This window comes from Bidens hawaiensis, unplaced genomic scaffold, assembly GCF_021521415.1.
Source record: "Bidens hawaiensis isolate Kalapana, Puna unplaced genomic scaffold, B.hawaiensis_p1.1 tig00034193_1, whole genome shotgun sequence".
Classification (NCBI taxonomy): domain Eukaryota; kingdom Viridiplantae; phylum Streptophyta; class Magnoliopsida; order Asterales; family Asteraceae; genus Bidens; species Bidens hawaiensis.
In genome coordinates this window covers 1-21,586 of record NW_027495898.1, presented here as the reverse complement: position 1 = coordinate 21,586, position 21,586 = coordinate 1, and the positions used below count along the sequence as shown (strand labels likewise).

General features: G+C 35.1%; 1 protein-coding gene across 1 annotated transcript; it reads left to right on the top strand.

Moving 5' to 3' along the window:
- The first annotated feature begins 9,577 nt into the window (after positions 1 to 9,577).
- On the top strand, positions 9,578 to 15,415 carry LOC143585867 (uncharacterized). Its single transcript, XM_077067548.1, has 12 exons — positions 9,578 to 9,950; positions 11,066 to 11,269; positions 11,360 to 11,505; positions 11,597 to 11,865; positions 11,933 to 12,012; positions 12,118 to 12,265; positions 13,109 to 13,548; positions 13,653 to 14,167; positions 14,251 to 14,311; positions 14,400 to 14,648; positions 14,737 to 14,998; positions 15,075 to 15,415. The coding sequence occupies exons 1-12, from the start codon at positions 9,591 to 9,593 to the stop codon at positions 15,413 to 15,415; spliced, it is 3,075 nt and encodes a 1,024-aa protein (XP_076923663.1). The 5' UTR covers positions 9,578 to 9,590.
- Positions 15,416 to 21,586: the final 6,171 nt, after the last annotated feature.

Here is a 21,586-nt window from a genome sequence, read left to right as displayed (position 1 = left end):
TTTATTTTAAATTTTCTTATTTGTTTAAGATTACTTGTAGAAGTGGGTAATGTTTGTGGAGTTTTGATTTATATTTCTACTTTTCCATGGCACAACGTGTAAAATATCCACTAATACGTGTATCTTTTTTTTCTCTTTCTTACATACACATATACATATATATATATATATATATAATACATATATATATATATGTATGTATATATAATACATATAATAGGGCAACAAAGAAATGACAAATCACAGTGGGACGTTATGAAGAAAGGTTTCGAAGCCTCGTTTTCTATCTAGTGATAACATAGAGGGGCTATGTTGCCCCTCCATAGAGGATGGTCTTATATGGTCCCATGGTCTCAATGTGTCCAATAGCTTGGTATATGGTGGGTCAGATCCGAACATGGGTTTTGTATTTGATACAAAGAAAGTGTTCTTCAGGACCATATGCATCCTGCAACCTCTTCAAAAACCAGCATTCTACTCTACGTATGTTATAAACACCTACAACTAGCTAGCAGCTACGGCACAGCATCTGTTAAACGATATGCATCATCGACTTGTTGGGTGGATAGGCTGGTCTCATGGGGTGGCTTGGAGGAGATCAAAATTTATCATTATCGTTTTAATTTAAATTTTGTGTTTGGTTATCTTAAGTCTGTTTTATTTAATTTAAAATAGTGTTTGTTTTGAATTCAAATTGTGGTATTTGAATTATGGTAGGAGTCGGTGTAATGGGTGTATACAAACCCAAGAAGTCTTTTTATTTTTATGCATGTTCTGTTTTCAATAATAACAAGAAAGAAAGAGTCGCTCAAAAAGTTTAGAGCAGATCGATTGTGTTGGTTGGCTTTTCGATATTAGGTTTCACTTGTTCCACGTTTAACAAGTGGTATCAGAGCCAAAACCGCGAATCATGTCGGAGTTCCAAGTTGTCGGTGGTGTGAAGAAGTTGAACAAATCGAACTATAATACATGGTCGACATGTATAAAGTCATATCTGCAAGGGCAAGATTTGTGGGAAGTTGTCAATGGTGAAAGCACCATGGAGCCGAGGAACGATGTGAATGGGGCAGTTGGGAAGTGGTGAGTGAAAGTCGGTAAAGCCATGTTCTATTTGAAAACTACAATCGATGAAGAGCTATTGGAACATATCCAAGATCTCGAAACACCAAAACCGGCATGGGATGCGTTGGCTGCTTTGTTCTCCAAGAAAAACGATACCAAACTCCAACTTTTAGAGAATGAGTTATTGTCGATAAGCCAACGAGATCTTACTATCCCCCAATACTTTCACAAGGTGAAGACATTATGTCGGGAAATTGTAGAATTGGATCAACAAGCTAGGATCGGGGAGGCAAGGATGAAGAGAATTATCATTCACGGGCTCAAACCCGAGTTCCGAAGCTTTGTTGCAGCCTTGCAGGGGTGGGCAAACCTGCCTACGCTCGGTGAGTTCGAAAATTATTTGGCAGGCCAAGAAGCATTAAGCAAACAGATGGGAGATGTTTCTATTGGACCATCAAAGGCTGAAGATCAAGCCTTGTATGCCGGAAAGGCAAAGAAAGGTTCTCAATACGGGAAGTTCCAAAATCGGGCCAAGTATGATGAGAAACAGAAACCATGGACCAAGAAGGAAAAAGAAAAGAATGAAAGAGCCGGAGACAAACGTAAGAATGTGGAATATAGAAAGTTTCCGTTCAGGTGTTACAAGTGTGGACAAAAGGGTCACATGGCTTGAAAGTGCACGGAAAATAACCAAGAAGAGGGAAATAATGCGGTAGTTGAACAGGAAGACGAGTGGGATGCAGAGGCATATTTTACTCAAGAAGCCGATATTCATGCATATTCGGCAACGGTTCAACAAAAGTCTAACAACCTCGATGATTGGATAGTCGATTCCGAGTGTTCAAATCATATGACCGGGGAGAAAGGTTTGTTGTCAAATTCTATAAAATATGGTGGAAGTAAGGTGGTTGTTTTTGCAGATAACTCTAGGCACTCAATCGCACATATCGGGAGTGTGGCGTTTCCCGTCGGGTCAAGCAAAAATGAGTCAACCTTAAAAGATGTTTTTCACGTACCAGGGATGAAGAAAAACCTTTTATCAGTTCCTCAACTTACTGAAGCAGGCCACTATGTGCTATTTGGGCCGCATGATGTCAAAGTGTTCGATCACTTTGAAACTCCAAGTAAACCGTTTTTACAAGGTAAAAGAAAAGAGACAATTTATGTTCTCTCGGCTGAATCGGCTTATGTGGAAAAGACCCGAAGTAACGAAAACGCCGATTTATGGCATAGACGGCTTGGTCATGTCGGGTTCGATAAACTTAACATTATGATGAAGAAGCAAACTGTAAGAGATTTGCCGGTTCATGATGTACACCCGAATCACGTGTGTGCTGGGTGTCAGTTTGGCAAGGCTAAACAGTTACCGTTCGAAGACTCGGAATTCAAGTCGAGTGCTCCTCTCGACCTTATCCATACTGATGTGTTTGGAGCCGTGAAACAACCGTCATTTAGTGGTAAGCGCTTTATGATCACGTTTATTGATGATTATTCACGGTTTGTGTGGCTATATTTTATGCAACATAAGTCCGAGGCGTTTGAGAAATTCAAAGACTTCAAGCTAGAAGTTGAACGAATAACAGGGAAAGAAATAAAGATCCTAAGGTCCGATAATGGTGGCGAATACACGTCACACGAGTTTAATGATTTTCTGAAAAGAAATAAGATTGGGAGACAGCTTACGTGTTCAAATACGCCTCAGCAGAATGGCGTATCGGAGAGAAAGAACAGACATTTATCTGAAGTTTCGGGAAGTATGTTGCACGATAAGAATGTACCAGGAAGTTACTGGGCTGAGTCAATGATGACATCAGCTTACGTAATTAATCGGCTGCCACAACAAGGTTTAGAGTACACGTCACCATATGAAAGGCTGTTTGGAAGAAAACCAAGTGTGAAACATCTAAAAGTGTTTGGGTGCATGTCTTATGTATTTATCCCAAGTCATCTCCGACACAAATTAGAGAAGAAAGCCGTTTGTTGTATTTTTGTTGGATATGATTCTTAACGAAAAGGGTGGCGTTGTTTGGATCCAACAACAAGGAAGTGTTATGTCTCTCGTAATGTGGTATTCGATGAGATGTCGGCGTGGTGGTCGATTAACAAAGAAGCTCTGCCGGTTACCGATGCCTTGAAAGAAGAGCTATCTCAAGTAAAATTAAATTTTAATGATGATTATAGTGTAGAAGATAATGAGGTAAGGGCGGAACAGGTGTCAGTCGAAGTGAATGATCTGACTCAACTCGAAGAGGAAAATCTTAGAAGATCATCTCGAGAAAGAAGGCCTAATCAACGGTATGCTAATGTAGCAATGGTTGAAGAACAGGTTGTCGAGCCGGATTCGTTTGATGAAGCGAGTAAGAAAGAAGAGTGGGTCGAAGCAATGCGAGCCGAGATGTCAGCTATTGAAGCAAATCAAACATGGGAATTGGTTCTTTTACCGGAAGAAGTGAAGTCGATTTCATGTAAATGGGTCTATAAAGTGAAACGTAGACCAAATGTCACGGTAGAACGATGTAAAGCTGGCTCGTGGCCCAAGGGTTCTCACAACAATACGGTTTAGACTATGAAGAAACGTTTAGCCAGGTTGCAAAATTAACAACCGTTCGAACCGTCGTAGCTTTGGCAGTAAGCAAAGGGTGGAATATGTGGCAAACGGATATTAATAATGCCTTCTTGTATGGAAGCCTAGATCATACCATACACATGACACAACCAGATGGGTTTGTTAGCACCAGTAACCCAAACTATGTGTGTAGATTAAAGAAAGCGTTGTATGGTCTAAAGCAGTCACCGTGGGCGTGGTTTGGGAAGATGGCTGAATTTCTCGAACACAATGGGTTTTCCATCGCGACCTCAGATTCAAGTTTGTTTGTTAAGACCGTTGGAACAAAGGTGGTGGTAGTGTTGGTTTATGTTGATGATTTAATAATAACGGGAGACCTTGAAGAGGTGATTGACCAATTGAAAGAGAACTTAAACACACGATTTAAGTTAAAGGATCTTGGCAGATTGCAACATTTTCTTGGGCTAGAGCTTGAGTACAAAGAAAAGTCTATTGTTCTACATCAAAGAAGATATGCTATTAATTTACTACAAAAATTTGGTATGAATTGTTGCACACCGGCGTCAACTCCTATAGATGTGAATGCAAAGTTGTATCCGGACGAAGGAACTGAACTAGAAGATCCGTCCGAGTATAGGTGCATGGTGGGAAGTTTGATATATCTCACGTTGACAAGGCCCGATATCGCGTTTGCGGTTGGTGTTTTAAGTAGGTTTATGCAAACTCCAAGAAAGCCTCATATGTATGCCATGCAAAGAGTTTTGAGGTATGTTAAATCAACTTACAGGATGGGTGTTGAATTTAAGAGGGAGTCGTATGCTAAACTTAGAGGTTTTTGTGATGCCGATTACGCCGGCGATCCGGGAAGTAGAAGGTCGACGTCGGGGTATGTGTTTATGTTCGGTTCAAGTGCCATATCATGGTGTAGTAAGAGACAGCCGACGGTGTCTCTTTCAACTACCGAAGCAGAGTATCGTGCTTCCGCGGTAGCGGCTCAAGAGTTAGTATGGCTGGTCCCTTTGTTAAAGGATTTGGGACAGAAGATTGAATACAAAGTGGAATTGTTTTGTGATAATAAGTCGACAATTCAATTGGCCGAGAACCCGGTGTTTCATGCGCGTACTAAGCACGTGGAGGTACATTATCATTTTGTTTGTGAAAAGGTGTTGAAAGGAGAGATTGGTCTGATGTATGTGGATACAAGTAAGCAAGTAGCAGATGTGTTCACGAAGGGGTTACTGAGTGCTAAAATGAAAGAGTTATGTGCTAAGATGGGAATGAATACAGTCGATGTTGAGAGGGAGTGTTAAACGATATGCATCATCGACTTGTTGGGTGGATAGACTGGTCTCGTGGGGTGGCTTGGAGGAGCTCAAAATTTATCATTATCGTTTTAATTTAAATTTTGTGTTTGGTTTATCTTGAGTCTTGTTTTATTTAATTTAAAATAGTGTTTGTTTTGAATTCAAATTGTGGTATTTGAATTATGGTAGGAGTCGGTGTAATGGGTGTATATAAACCTAAGAAGTCTTTTTATTTTTATGCATGTTCTGTTTTCAATAATAACAAGAAAGAAAGAGTCGATCAAAAGGTTTAGAGCAGATCGATTGTGTTGGTTGGCTTTTTGATATTTGGTTTCACTTGTTCCACGTTTAACAGCATCAACATTTATCTTCATTAATCTTAAAACTTTGTAGTGTTGTTCTAACCATCCAATTGTTTCCATAGTTACGCTTTAACTCATTAAATGATACAAGCTCCAACTAAATATTAATCCACATAACGTTGTAAACCATCAATACTTTATTGATCACATACATCACACTTAGTTGTCAATTTTTTTTATCTTAATGCATTGTGTATAATCTATTAGATACATCAGTGCAAACATTAGAATTCCAAACCTTGTGATACACTTCTTTCTTCTAGTTGAAATTTGGCTCGGTTTTTCATGTATTTCTTCCCCTTGATAAACAACTTATGATTAATTCATTGCATCCAAAATTTTATTAAGGATCCATATAAATACTTTGTTAATATCCTCTATTTGTATAATGATGGTGGTTTTGTGGTTCCTGGTGGCATTCTAGGTAACCCTGCACTTGGTTGAAATGGGAATGCAGGAAACGGTGGATTGAATGGTGGCGGTGGTGTTGCTTCAGTCAAATCTGGTTGTTGATCCAGTGGCGGAGGTGATAAAGAAGGTGATAATGATGGCGGTGGCGGTGGTGGTGTGAGGAGTTGAGGATTTAATAAAGGTGGTGATGACTCAGATGGATCAAATGTGGAATCATTTGGCGGTTGTAACGGATTTGGATTGAACATGGAATCTGGAGGCGGCTGGAAACCAATATCAAGCATGGAATCTGGTGGCGGCTGAAAACTGAGCATGGAATCTGGAGGCGGCTGAAAACCAAGCATGGAATCCAGTGGTGGATGAAAACCGAGCATGGAATCTGGTGGTGGGTGAAAACCGAGCATGGAATTCGCTGGTGGATGAAAACCAAGCATGGAATTCGCTGGTGGATGGAAACCCGTATTGAGCATGGAATCCGGTGGTGGCTGTAAACCCGGATTAAGCATGAAATCTGGTGGTGGTGGAACCATAGGAATGAATATGGAATGTGGTGGTGGTTGGAATGGAAATGATGGAACTAATAAAGGTGGTATAATTTGGCTAACGGGGTCTAAGGATCTTAAATTGTTTTCATATGTGAAATCATGCAATTCACTTTCCTGATTCCAATCAGTAAGTGGTGGAATTGGAGAAAGCATTCCATCAACAACAGGAGATGGTAATGGTGTTGAAGCAAGAATTTTATCATTGGAATTTACGTGTGATTCCCATTGACACCGTTTTGGTTGTTCTAAAGGTTGGAATGTGAAAAAGCCACTTGTGAAAACATGTTTTTTTAGGGTTTTCATCTTGAGTTGAATGGAGGATGATGTGGAAGTTGAGACGGCGGCTACCGCACAATCTGGCTCGCTACTACTAATTAACCTAACCGAACATCTCTTGATCTCGTTAACATGTTTGGTAGGTGAGAAAGGTAGTATAACTCTAAACTCCCCTTTCACATTTGTTTTCACTTCTTCCCGAAATCTAGGTTTCCCACCACTCGCTTGAATCTCATCACCACTACCGCATTCCACCGCCACCTGTGCACCTGAAAATAGAATCCAAAATATTAATAAGTCACACACATACGAAGTAGCAATAATTACGAAAAAGGAAAAAAATACCTGAAATAAAATGACTAGACAGGGAGAAGTATTGATGGAAACAAGTATCACAATAGACGGTTCCAATGAGTTTAGCCTCTTGAGCCTTGGTTACATCATTGAATGTTAAAGTCAAACATAAGATAAATGTCATGATCACATAAAGCCATGACAACATTCTTAAACCAAGCTACACTCTATCTAGAAGAAATCAAGTAAGAAAAGTAGTTTTTATTTTTATTTTTTATAGAGGAAGCTCATGAGAGGCTGACATGATTATGGTCGTCATGCAAACTATAAGTGAATATGGTTTGGTTAAATATAGTTCTCACTAGTTTTAGTGCCACTTGTCTTTGGTTGTGATGATTTAAGTCTCTTAGATGATTCAACAAAAATCCACAAGCTATACAAAGGAATTGAGGGAGAGTTTGTGTGCATGTATTTGTTGGTGGTGTACTAGTTGCAAACGTGGATAAAGCCATGGTGGTAGTTAGGACCTTGGTGGATCACAAGATTATGATGATGGGAGCTACAAGACTTAAGAGAAACTATAAGAAATTAAGAAATGTGGATACTTTTATTAGAAAAAAAAAAGTTTACTTTCACATGTCAAAATGTCACTAAACCTAAACCCTTTAGAGCATTCTTAATCCATTCTTTAAAAAGTTATTTGTAAATTATATGGTATGGTTATGAGTAGTTGTGAGTAGAAGAGGAAAAAAATGTTATATTGGAAAGTTAAATTTGGAGTTTCACTATTCATACCGTATATTAGGGCCGTCCAAACCGCTCGAACTCGCTCGCCGCTCGCTCGTAATTTGCTCAAAAAATGCTCGCTCGTTTTTTCGCTCGATTGTAAACGAGCCGCTCTGCTCGGTTCGGTTTGTAAACGACCAAAGGTCTGCTCGGTTCGGTTCGGCTCGAATATTTTTAATTTATTTTATATATAATTATATATGAACAAATATATAAATATATAGACAAAACACATAAAATATAAGTATACAATTTTTTAAACCCTTTTAAATTTTTCCTATTTCGTCAATTTTATAATTTTATTAGTTCGATTCAAGTTTTCATAATACTAAAAGTTTGTTTACATGTTCATTATATCTCATTTCAATTTTTTTTCTTCTAAAATTTATAACCTATTATACGTTTGTCTAAAAACTACTAATTTGTTTACAACATATTATTTACAGCCTTCAAACTTGTTTCTTATTGAAAATTTTAAAGTAAAAAAATAAATAAAAAATGCTCGAAATCGCTCAATGTTCGATCGAAAAATGCTCGGTTCAATTTTGGCTCGTTTTGTTTTTCGCTCGGTTCGAATTTCAGCCGTTCGGTTCGGTTCGATTGTAAACGAGCCAAACAACGAGCAAGCCTTCGCTCGGTTCGGCTCGGTTCGTGAACAACCCTACCGTATATTTTCTTAATATTTTCTGAAAGTGGTTGCGAGTGAAAGAGATAGAACATATAATTATAAAAACATAAAAAAATATTATTTAATTAAATAGAAGAGAAAAAATATATTAATTTTTAATATAATTGTATGATATATATACACATATAGATATATCGAAAGGAATGACGGGAATGTTATGTGTTGGTGCAAAAAAAAAAGTTTGATAAATAAATTAATTAGTAATAATACCTTTAAAGTTAAGAATTTTTCATGTTATAAGAGCATTCCCATCTCTTTTTTTATTTTTAAATACAAAATTACATTAAATATCACTGTTTTTTTTCTCTCATGTTAAATTAAATAGGCTGATACTATACATGCATCACTACCAACAAAGCAAAACACATCACTGTCAGATATGTCTGATAAAGGCATATCATACGGGCTTTCCACATATTATGCAGACCCGTATAACATTTTTTGAACTACACAAGCCTTATGATATATGAAAACTATTATATAGGTCGTATGACATACCAGTGGCGCGCGCATAATATGTATAGTATGTCAAGGATGTTCATATAGGCATATAGCTTGTCCCTTCTTCAATTTTTTTTTTCAAGTCAATCCCTTGGTTACATATAAACAAAGTTGTCTAGACACCTGTGATAAAATCAGTGGTGTTCATATAGGCATATATATAGCTTGTCCCTTCTTTTTCTTCAATTTTTTTTAAAGTTATCTAGACACTTGTGATAAAATTAGTCATTTTGAAACAAAAATTGCAATTAAATTAAATGAGTACACAAATATTTAACCATAAATTCATGTCAACCTCAAAAGTATTTAAAACAATAGACAAGATACCAAACTGACTAAAAAAACTCAAAATTTAAACCCAATTTTAGACTTCAAATCAAGAAAGTAGCGAAAAAAAAGACATATCCAAAAACACTCATTTTGTTCGTAGGTTGTTATGTATAGAGCAAAACATTTACTTTTAAATTACGTGTTTATATTTTGTAACCAACTTGGATGTTATTTTTAATATTTTGTAATTTTAAGTAATCTAAAAAAAACAACCCTATACAAGTCAAACAGACTCTATACGAGCCGTATAGCCCTATACGACTCGTATAGGTGCTATACGATACAAATAAATAAAACCGGGCACTCTCTTACCAAAAATGACTTGACTCTACACCTATACGATACGAGTCATATACACTCTATAATACTCGTTTAGTCCAGCGTATAGTTTGAAACGTTTTCATTTCCCGCTATCATCCATTTCAAATACCAAATCACACACGGAACCAGAAGCACGCTTCAGCCATGGCCGTCGAAGTTCTCGAAGATAACCTTCTGATACAGAAAATCGCTAAGGTTTTCGACGAAGCTAAAGGATCTCGAGCATCACACATCCGCAAACTCAAAGAACTCTCAACTCTCCGTTCATCCCCTCAATTCTTCACCGCCTTCTCCAAAACCCTAACTCCTGTCTTCACTTTCCACCGCCGTACCGCTTCCGTCGAACGAATTGTTCAGTTCGTTGCTGTTTTCGTCGGCTTACGCGATCCGAACTGTTCCGAAGACTGCGATGCGTTTTTCCAACGGTTTATGCGGTTTCTCATCACCGGTACGGCTGCGGCTAACAGAACTGCTAGGTTTAGGGCTTGCCAGATCATTTCGGAGGTATTTGATTATATTCTGTTGACATTTTTGAATTATGCTGGTTAATTGTTCTTATTAATGGCCTTTGTTGCTGATGCTTTGGAATTGAATGAAAATACTATTTGCGTGCTGACTAATTTAGAAGAAATTAACGGCTACTTAGCTAGGGTGTACCTAAATTTTGGAATATTAGATTGTTACCAAATCGTGTTCCGTTTAATTTTAACAGTTAGGTGCTCTGGAGAAATTTAGGGAGATTTTTATTCTCCATCTCAGGTTAAGAATTAAACCATGGCATGAGTTTTGGAGATCTTAATTTAGTGATTGCTAGCCGGTTGTAGTATCATTCTTTGTTAGTGAGCTATGTGTGTAATTTAGTTTCATTTAACAATATCAAACCTGCAGCTAAAGTGTATTGTCGACATTTTTTAGCAGTATATTTAAAGTTTAGATATCAAAGGTGCTAGGTGCGCTCAAGGCGCACAGGCCTCACCCGTGGCCTAGGCGCAAGATGCAAAAGAAGCGAGGGCCTGCGAAAAGAAAGCGCACAATTAAAAAAGATTAAAAATATATTATGTATTAGAAAAATGATACTATTGTAAACCTATTATATAACATTTAATATACTCTAATTAGTATCAAAAGTTCTAAAATAATAGTGTATTAGTGTAGAAAAGTAGTTTTGCTTCTATAAAAGTAGAAATCTGGCTGGAATCTTGCCATAATTTAGAGAATTTAAAATCTGCGCCTGAACCATCACCTGGAGAATTAAAGCACAATTGCCTCGACTTAAAGCGCAATTGCCTCGCCTCGCCTCGCCTTGGCTGGAAAATGGGCCTAGGCGCAAGAGGCAATGGCTTTTAACAACTATGATCTAAACTCCTAAGAGTAATTTGGCACAATCGAATAAGTACTACATTATAATAGAATATAATATTGGAGATGAAATCGTACTCGGAGTGTTGTGCTTAATGTAGAAACTACTCTTAAAGGGTATAATAATTCTGTTAATAAGGCAAGCTATTTGTCTTAAAAAGGCATGTTTGTTCCTCTATCAGTATCTTTTTTAAATGCATCAGTGTCAATTTTTATCTCAATGTTTAACCGTTTTCTATTTATGAATTATTTACTGTTAGATCATAATGCGATTGCCAGACGATGCAGAAGTCAGCGATGAGTTGTGGGATGAGGTGATTGACTGCATTAAGGTGCGGGTGGGTGACAAGGTTCCACTAATCCGCACGTTTTCAGTCAGGGCTTTATCACGTTTTGCAAATGACGCAGAGAATAGTGACATACTTGATCTATTACTTGAAACATTACCTATAGAACAGAATCCAGTGAGTTCCTCCATTCATCCCTTCCGTAATAATATTTTTAAACACCTGTTACATTTTTCAATTCTTGACTGAATTCTTTGACATTTGCAGGATGTTCGTAAAACCATACTGCTATCTTTACCACCCTCTAATGCAACATCCACTGCAATTATTAATTGCACACTGGATGTGAGCGAATCGGTGCGCAAAACAGCTTATTCTGTTTTAGCCAGTAAATTCCCTCTTCAGAGTCTGAGGTAATGTTTTATAATTTATATAACAAGAACTAGAATTTTATTGTTTTATCTTTCTACTTTTTAACATATTAACTGTTCTTGAGTTTAACAGCATTAAGCAGAGGACAATTATACTCCAGAGAGGACTTTCTGACCGTTCTGCAGCTGTAACCAAAGAGTGCATTAGGTTAATGAAAGAGGAGTGGCTTATGAAGTCCTGCAATGGAGACCCGATTGAGCTTCTCAAGTTTCTTGATGTTGAAACATATGAATCCATTGGGGAGTCTGTTATGGAGGCACTTTTGAAGGCGGGACTGGTTAAGTTGCATGCTGGTCAAAGTATCAAACAATTTATATCATCAGACAACAATACAACTGAAGGTCAGTCTATACTAGTTACAGTATATATCTCACAATGGTTTCTGAATGTGAATATTGCGTATTATAGGGTGCGATACCCAACTAGTGGATCCAGAAGTTGCTTTGTATTTGAGGACTTTATGCAAGCATTTACAGGCAGAAGCACAGGTACGTAATTACAATTTGCTTATTAGTTTTTAAAAGTGCAATTAAGGGGTTATGTTTGATATATGCAAAAGTAATCATTAATGCATTCATTCGTGGTGAATACAGGCAAAGGGTTCTGATGCTGCCATGACATCAGGCACTGAAGCTGCAGTATATGCATCAGAAGCTTCTGATAGTAACGATCTTTTGGAAAAGATTCTTCCGGAATCAGTTTCTGAGTACATTGAGTTGGTTAAAGCTCATATTGTTGCTGGTAAGATAACAACATATAGGCCTGTAAACGAACTGAATGTTTAGTGACCCGTTCGTTGGGTTTGGGGAGATCATTTATGCTTGTATATTTAATAAACGAACAAACATGAACAAACGATTTTCTCATTTATGCCCATGGAGGTTTGTTTGCGGTTGTTATGTGTTCGTTCGTTTATATATTCATTTAATTTTTTTACGTCTATTACTATTTACTCTAGTTCTATGAAATTAAATTATCACTCATTACAAGTTTACAACCGAGTTTAGTTTTATGAAATAAAATTACAACCTGTTACAATTTTGTCTAGCTTATTATGTTTTTAGGCTCAAATGGAAGGCACTACAAGAAAGATATACTCGTTTTCATATCGCCCCGTGAAACCAGCTTGACCTAATAGGGCGGGCATTTTTTCAAACCCAAAAGTTTTTTGCTGACTTTTTCTGTAACTGAATTCCAAAGTTCATCTCTTCATCTTCCCAGCATACCAAAATGAACCGAAATGGAAATGGAATTGGCTATTGAACAGCCAAACACAATAACATATTGATATTCCTTTTTTACTTTTAATGGTCATGCTCAGTTATGTTCATTTGCTTATGTTTGTGAACCATTCGTTTATACTATTGGTGAACATAAAAGAACAGGGCCATATTCATTTTCTTAATGAACGGACACAAACACGAGCAAGAAAACTCAGTTTGCTTAATTGTTCGTGTTTGATCGATTTTTCTGTTAAAGTTAAATGAGCGAACACGAACATGCTCCGTTCGTGTTTATTGGTTTTCTTACAGGCCTAACAACGTTGTTTAACCTTGTACAGTAATCTAACTCTGGTTATTTCAGGACAAGCTAGTCGGTTCTCAGCTCGCCAACTTCTTTTGCTCGGGTCAATGCTTGACTTCTCAGATGCTACAAACCGTAAGGTTGCTGCAGTCTTTGTGGTAGAATTACTAAAAAGCCCTCTTCAGCATGAGGTAGATGATGATGGGAACAAAGTTGTTATCGGAGACGGGATTAGTCTAGGTGGTGAACGTGACTGGGCTGATGCAGTTTCAGGATTAGCTAAAAAAGTACACGCCACACAAGGCGAATTTGAGCAAGTAGTTTTATCTGTTGTTGCTGAGCTGGCACAACCTTGTAGAGAAAGAACAGCAGACTTCTTGGACTGGATGCATTGTCTTTCGGTTGTCGGTCTGGTTTTAGAACACACAAAATCTTTACGTTGGATGCACAGGAGCTCAATTGAACCTGCTGAGTTACTGCACTCTTTACTACTTCCAGGGGTATGTATACGTTTTCCCTTGCCAGCTATTGTTGCAGTTATTCACACACACACACACACACACACACACACACATATATTGTTTTTATTAAATTAATTATGCAGGCCAAACATATTCACTTGGATGTTCAAAGAGCTGCTATCAGATGCTTAGGACTGTTTGGAATACTGGAAAGAGTTTTAAGTGAAGATCTAGTAAAACGGTTAAGGCTTTTGTTTATTAAAGGACCGGGTTTAGTTAGTAGCATGGCTACTAAAGCTTTGATGGATCTTGCCATGTGGCATGGGCCCCAGGAAGTTGACAAAGCAATGAACCGGGATCTGTCATCACAATTTAAAGACAATGACAAAACTATTCATCCTGTTAGTTGGAGTGATACAAATGATGACATGGATATAGAGTTAGTTGACCTGCTCTATGCAGGGTTTGACCGAAGCGATTTTGGTCATCCGGTTGATGCTGATGAAAACGAGTCGGTTCATGGGGTTCTAGCAGAAGGATTTGCAAAAATCCTTCTTTTGAGTGAGAATTATCCAACAGTTTCTGTTTTGTCACATCCTACACTGTTGACCAAGCTGGTCAAGCTTTATTTCAGCAGCGGAGCTTCCGAGTTACAGAGGTTTTTAACCTTTTTTAATGTGACTTATCAATATTACTTTAAAAATAAGTTTTACTTTATTTAGTTTCTTTGTGTATGATTAGGCTAAAGCAGTGCCTGTCTGTGTTCTTTGAGCATTATCCATCTCTCTCAGTGAATCACAAGGTAAATAAAGTTTTTACCGTTTTATTTCTTCTCTTATAGTCCCTATATTTTCTAGTATCTTAAGTACGCATTTTTTAAACATGTACAGAAATGTATAAGCAAGACGTTTATTCCTGTCATGCGTTCAATGTGGCCTGGAATCAATGGTACTCCAGGTGGATCAACCGTAGTTATATCCAACATGCGCAAGCGTGCAATCCAAGCTTCTCGATTTATGTTGCAAATGTTACAAGCTCCGTTATATCCAAAAGAGGTTGACCAAAATGAAAACAAGTTGGCTGACCAAAACGACTCTGATTATGGAGAAGAAGAGCTTGCTATACATATTGCAGCCGAGGTACTCTATAAAGTCGTTAGCACATTTAATAATATTTCATTGTTATCTAATTCATCTTGTTGAATTACCTTTTTGTCATGCGTTATAGATTTTGAGTTTTCAGAAGAAGAAAACAGCTGCAGAGAAAACTTATGTTTCAGCTATTTGTAAAATACTTGTATCGCTTCATTTTAAACAAACCAAACAAGTGGCTGTAAAGTTACTGAGGCGGCTTATAAATCGTGTCACTGAAGCCGTATCTGCAGATAAAGATATTATAAAAGAAATGAAGCAAATGCATGAGCATCTTAAGGCATGTGACACATCCCCAGATGAACCATTGCAGCAAGAACAAGCCAAACTTTTATTAGGTAACTCTTTTTAAAAGAACATAATTTATGTTTTATATTTTGTTATCTTTAGCCTCATGTAGCAATTTCTTAACAGAGAAGTTGGATGTACAAGTGAACATTGATGATGGCGAGTCATCTTTTGAAGTGGAGCCCACACCAATACCCCGGTCCACCCGGCCTGTGCGGGGGAGGAGACGGGCTCGACAGGAAAAAGAGTCATCTTCCTCGGAGGAAGACGAAGATGAGACTTCTTATAATAATACTGTTGTTTCTGTTAATCCTGTTGTCGCGAGTGTTAGATCAAAAAGGGCGTGTAAGTCTGCTGCTTTGTCAAAGCTGCTTTCGACTACTAAACCGGACAAGATTGTTGATGATGAGGATGAGGATGATGATGGTGATGAGTCAGCAGTAACATCTGAAGATGAGTCTGATTAATATTTGACTCTTGGTCAACAAGATCATTTCAATGGTGAAGAAAGAGAAGGCTAATACTGTCTATTTTCACAACTTCTCTAGATTTGATGGGATTCTCCTGCTAAAACACCTAGTATGCCATCATTGCATGTTTTTGCTAATGTTGTCATCTTTGTGTATGGGACACTCAGTAGATAGTTTGGATTTACTACACTTTACATACTCTCTTTGTGAAGTGGGTACATTAAGTGCTGTGATTTATCATATGTTTGAATTGAATGTTTTTATTTGATCTTTGGGTTTCTTTTTCTGTTAGAAGTGGTTATTGTTAATAAAACTGTTTTGTGAAATATTGTTGTTTTTGACTTGTAGTGTTTGTAAATTGGGTAATCTAATCATTGGTATAGAAGTTGGTAGTGGTATCCAGCATGTTACACTAGAAGTTTGTTGCGACATTTGTGGAAACAGTTGGTTACATTGTCTCAATTAACTTGCTGTTCATATCGTTTGTTGATATAATATTCTTTTGTAACATTAACACATTTCTTCATTACTATAAATTGTAATCAAAACCAATGAGGTGGTGGTCAATTGGTAAAAGAAAAACCTTTAAGGATGTGTATAGTGGGGCTACAAATGAAGCGATTAGCCAAATTTTTGGAGGAACACCCCGACGATAAGAGGGGGGGGGGGGGATTTTCGCTCGGTTGTTTCTTTGAATATTATTATCACATTTAGTATGTGTGTGAGACACACACACACACACACACATTGGGTTACAATACCACTACACTCTTAAAACAAAAATCTCTCATTTGCTGACTAGGCGTCATATGTCAAAAATCGTCCAATTTTATAGGCCATCCATTACACATAGCCTAAGTATTTGAGTTTGGGAGTGGGGGAGGTATTATGTTCAACTCTCACAAACGACAACGAATAAAGAAATTTGCCATTTAAAAAAAATGTAATCAAATTAAAGGCATATACCGTAAAAACAAACAAAATTTTTTTCGTAAGTCTCTTAACAAATTTCTTGCACATAAAAAACCAACAAACTTGCTTTATTTTTTCTATAAAAGTTACTTAACAATATTTTTTATATTAAAAAACAACATATTTTTTTTTATCATAAAAGTCCCTTAATAAATTTAATTTGAAAAAATAAAATAATGTTTAATTAGGATCGGCTGAAATCATGAAAACAATATTCAACAAGTCACATTATAACAACGATAAAATAATTTGTTTTTTAACGTGTTTGCATATATACAAACTATGTTATATTTGATATTTTATTTTGGGCTATGTCATCCACGCTCATGCATTAAAAAATAAATCTTTTAAAATCGTTATTTTAATATAAATACATTAGCATGGATGATGTAACTTAAAAGTAAAATAAAAAACTAAAGACATATAAAATGGTTTGTATAAATTTAAAAACATTAAAAAGTTATAAACATTATTTTTACCGTATAATGCAATTTGTTTTATATTGTTTTCATAACTAATCCATTATGGTTATGAGATTTATTTTTTCAGATTTAATATGTTAAGGGACTTTTAAGATAAAAACGTAAAGTATGTTGTTTTAGCATATGAAAAATATCAGGGATTTTTATAAGAGAAAAAAAACATAACATTTGTTGGGTTTTTATGTGCAAAAACATGTTAAGAACTTTTACAGGAAAAAAAAAATCCAAAAAAATAACATGTTACTTTATCTTGATGAAATTTACCCTTAGATTAATGGTATCGAGAGGTTCAAATAGCAATAAAAGAAAGAAACAAGAGTCGGTAAGTACGGGAGACATTAAAAGAAAACCAGTTTTAAGTAGAGAACTATGAGAATCAAATTAGATAGCTATATTACAATTATTAATTTAAAGTTGATTATGTAAATGCAATAAACCAAAACTATTGAAATTTTCTTGTAAAATATAATAAAGTTAAAATCATAATTTATATGAGTGGTAACTGATAAGGCTTACCCCACGACATTGATAGGATACCAACCAATATAACAAAAGTTTGTCCCATAGGTTGTTTGTTCGTTTGTGATTCTTCATTTTCCAACAGTTTACTTACTACATTGTATATCACCCTAGTTGATTAATTATATGCTGAATAGATGCTGATGATAATTTAAAAAAAAAGTTTCAAGTATCCTATTAAATGCTTATTATAAATAATGAGTATTGTTTTTTATCCTATGATCAGTGTATCTCGATTACCTACTTCCTCTAGAAAGAACTGTCTTATTATACTTAGTAGTGTAAAAGAGTCAGTGGTGTTCTCGACAATGCATAGCCAAAACTCGTGACTCAAAATAAAATACGCAATTTGCTCCAAACCAATTAGACAAGACTATAAATCACATGCCTACATAACGAACAAAAGGGTTGTCCTTTCAAAGAAAAATAAGTAAAAAGAGTTTGAAAGATGCCAACACAAGTTACAATAAAATAAAAACTTAATAAAAAAAGTTAAAATATAAAGGGAGACAAAAATAAGAAATGTGAAAAGTATTTGTGGTCACACAAAAAATCATAAAAAAATTTCAAAAAATTAATAAAAAAAATCATAACTCAAAATATAAATAAAAAACAAAAAAGTTTAAAAACCAAAAATGTTTCACTCGTCATTCTCGTTCCAAAAAAAAAAACTCTCTGAAAAGACACAATACAGAGACAAAAGACACAATGACGAAAATAAACAAAAGACACAATTATAACTAAAAAAAGACACAACAAATCGCAAAATATAACACAATTCCGAACAAAATATAACACAATGTTGAGTAATATAACACAATATCAAAAAAAAAGACACAATGTCAAGGAAAAAAGACACAATCAATGACGATAATAAACATAAAACACAATAATAAACAAAAAACACAATGGTCTTTTTCACTTAACATTGTGTCTTTTTCGAGTTTTTATTATTATTATTATTATTATTATTATTATTATTATTATTATTAACAAGGAAGACGGTGAAAACATTTTTGCGTTTTCACTTTTTTTGTTTTTTTAAATTTTGAGTTATGATATTTTATTTATTTAATTTAAAATTTTTTGTGTGACTATAAATTCTTCTCATCATTCTCATTTTTGTCTCCCTTTATGAAATAATTTGACCCAAATTAATAGGGTTTTTCTAACTACACCCGTTCTATTTACCATTTAGAGCATTCCCGGTGGGTTCTCTAAATTATGTGAGGGAGTTCATATTTTAAAGATGGTTAAAAATGGTTGTGAGAGGAGGAGAGAGAAAATGTTATTGTTTATGGTTAAATTTGGAGAAACACACTGTTCACCTCTATAATTTTATAATGTTTTTTAAAGTGGTTGTGAGTGAAGGAGAGAGAAAAAATAATGATAAAAGTATAAAAATATATTATTTAATTAAAAATGAGAGAAAAAATATAATGTTTTTAGTGTAATTATAGATATGAAGATGGATAATGGACTGAGAATGCTCTAAATTATAGATATGAAGATGGAGAATGGACTGAGAATGCTCTTAGAGCATTCTCATCCCGTTCCCTATCCCTATATCCATATATATTATATAATTACACTAAAAAACACTATATTTCTCTCTCCTGTTCAATTAAATAATGCCTTTTCTCTCTTTTTCATTACAGTTTTCTCTCTCCACCCTATAATTTACAAAAAAATCACTACCTTTTCCTTAAATTTACAAAAAATCACTACATTTTCTCTCTCCACCCTATAATTTACACTCACAACCACTTATAACCTCACCCTATAATTTACAAACCCTACTTACATAAATTTAGAGGATGGGTAGGAATGCTCTTACACCCTTGTATAGGATACTAATTACTTTTAATTTGTGGACTCTCTCTCTCTCTCTTATTAATTATTGTTTTAATTGCGTCTCTCCTTAAACATTAGACAAACCAAAAAAAATACTGAATTAAAAAAAATACAGTTTAAACTCTAAATAATGGCTTTTTCCATTTTCTTTTTCACTTTTTTTTTGTGTTGAATTAATGTAATATTAATTTTAACAGATGCTTTCATGCCAACAGTAATATTCTAAATTTATTTTTAAAATTGTCTCATTACATGAGACAGTTTTAAAAGTTGATACATTTATTTATTTTTTCTATTTCTTTTGTACTAAAATCAAGTTTTCATTCACATTAGTTTGAAAAAAAAAGATATTTTTACTGTATATTTATACTCGTTCATTTGCGAATACTCTCCTTTTATCTAGTATTTTTTTGTTATCGGTATTAATATCCATATAACAATGTCATTTTATTTGCATCTATGTTTATACTTTAATATGAAAAAAAAACTGAAATACTTAAAAAGAATGATTATGGTGGTTTTTAATAAAAATAATTAAGTATTGGTCTTCAAATATGTATTTTATAAGCATTTGTTCTTTATTACAAATATGTTTTCTTAAAGCTGTGTGAAAATAAACATTATTCTTACAGTTAGTAGAACCTTTAATACTCTTTTATATATCTTCGTTTTTTTCAAACCGTTATATATATGAGTTAATTATAGTCTTTGTAGATAGTATTTATTTAAATAAGAGAGAACTTCGGTTTTAATCCTTATGGTTTCTTAAAATTATCAATTTTCGTCCATTAATTTATTTTAGGTTTTTATGGTACAATAGTTTCAATTAACTATCAGTTTTAGTCCAACCCACTAACGTCATCCACTAACCGTTAGTTAATACAACTTTGAGGGGCTTTTTTATATTTTCACACTTTTAATTCATATGAATATTTTTTTTACTAAATATAAGTTTTATACTTTTTGCTATTTTCTAACTATTATTGTGACAATTGAGTCAAAACAAGGTACACCTTAGTACGTATTTATCGATTAAGCAAATAAACGCGTATTATGTATCGATCTAACGATTAACCGAACGGGTCTGGTTATGACCCAGATATCCCGGGGGGGCCATCTATAAGCGATATACGTTTAATATAAGCTAATATATTAGTAATATGGCCTTAGTTCGATAGTGAATAAGTTAAACGAAAACATGCTCGTTTAACTACCCGCTATAGATTTAAACGCGAAAGATAATAACAAACCAAGTATTGTATCATCCGTTAAGCCGAAAAAGACTTACCAAACACTTACTTGAAATGTTTTAAGCGATCCATGAAAATATTTTTGATTTTTACAAACGTATAGTAGGTTTTTATAAATTTACACAAAACTAGCCGAAAAACACTCGTTTTCGCACTGTTTAACGCACCCGATATGTTTTTCGCGTCAAAAACCTAACCCGAAAGAAATTTGGAACCGGGCTTTCGCATTTGGGCTTGTAAACTCAGTTAATGGGCCCAAAATAAGCCCAATGGGGCCCAATAAGGACTTTCGTCCGCAAGGTTCCCCCCCCCCCCTTAAGTAACCTTTTATATATATATATATACAAATGAGATATTTTTTACATCAAAATTTGTGAAAGAACTTCTGGACTTCTTCTTCTCCAGCAAACTCAAGAAGAAAATTAGGTATTTTGATTAGTTTTACTATTTTTAATCCATTTTAATTAAGTTTTATACCATTTAAACATGATTTAATTGCCAAAAATCATTCCTACCATGTAAAAATCCTAAAAATGGTCCATAAACATGTTTTGATCATACACATGGTAAGGAACCTGGTTTGATAGTTTTTGTGGCCATAAACACGGATTAGAGGGTTGAAACGGCATTTTTACGGTTCAAAAGTTCGTTTTTGTGCACTAGCCGAAACCCTATTTAAAGGGTTGTTATGTTGATGAAAAATTGCTTGGTTTGTGATATAGGACTTGTATCTAGCCTACATAGGAGCACAAGAGCTTGAAAAGTTGATTAGAAAGACGGAAACGAACCAAAACCGCTAAGATAATGCCGAAACACTCGTTTACGGGCTGTTTAGGTTAAGGTTGTGATGTGCATATTGTTAGGTCTTGAAATTTTTCAGGGATATCAGGGACCATGTCATTGAGTCCCTGTTCAAATTTGGTAATTTTTCGACCATCCGAGAATATTTGGCGAATTTATTACCGAATTGGGAAAAATAGTTAAAATGCTTAAAAATTATGAAATTTGGTTGGAAACTCAGATTTGGTATATTTTGATCACATATGAAATTTGGGGGCATTTTAAAAAGTCTAAGTGTGTTTTGTGCAAAT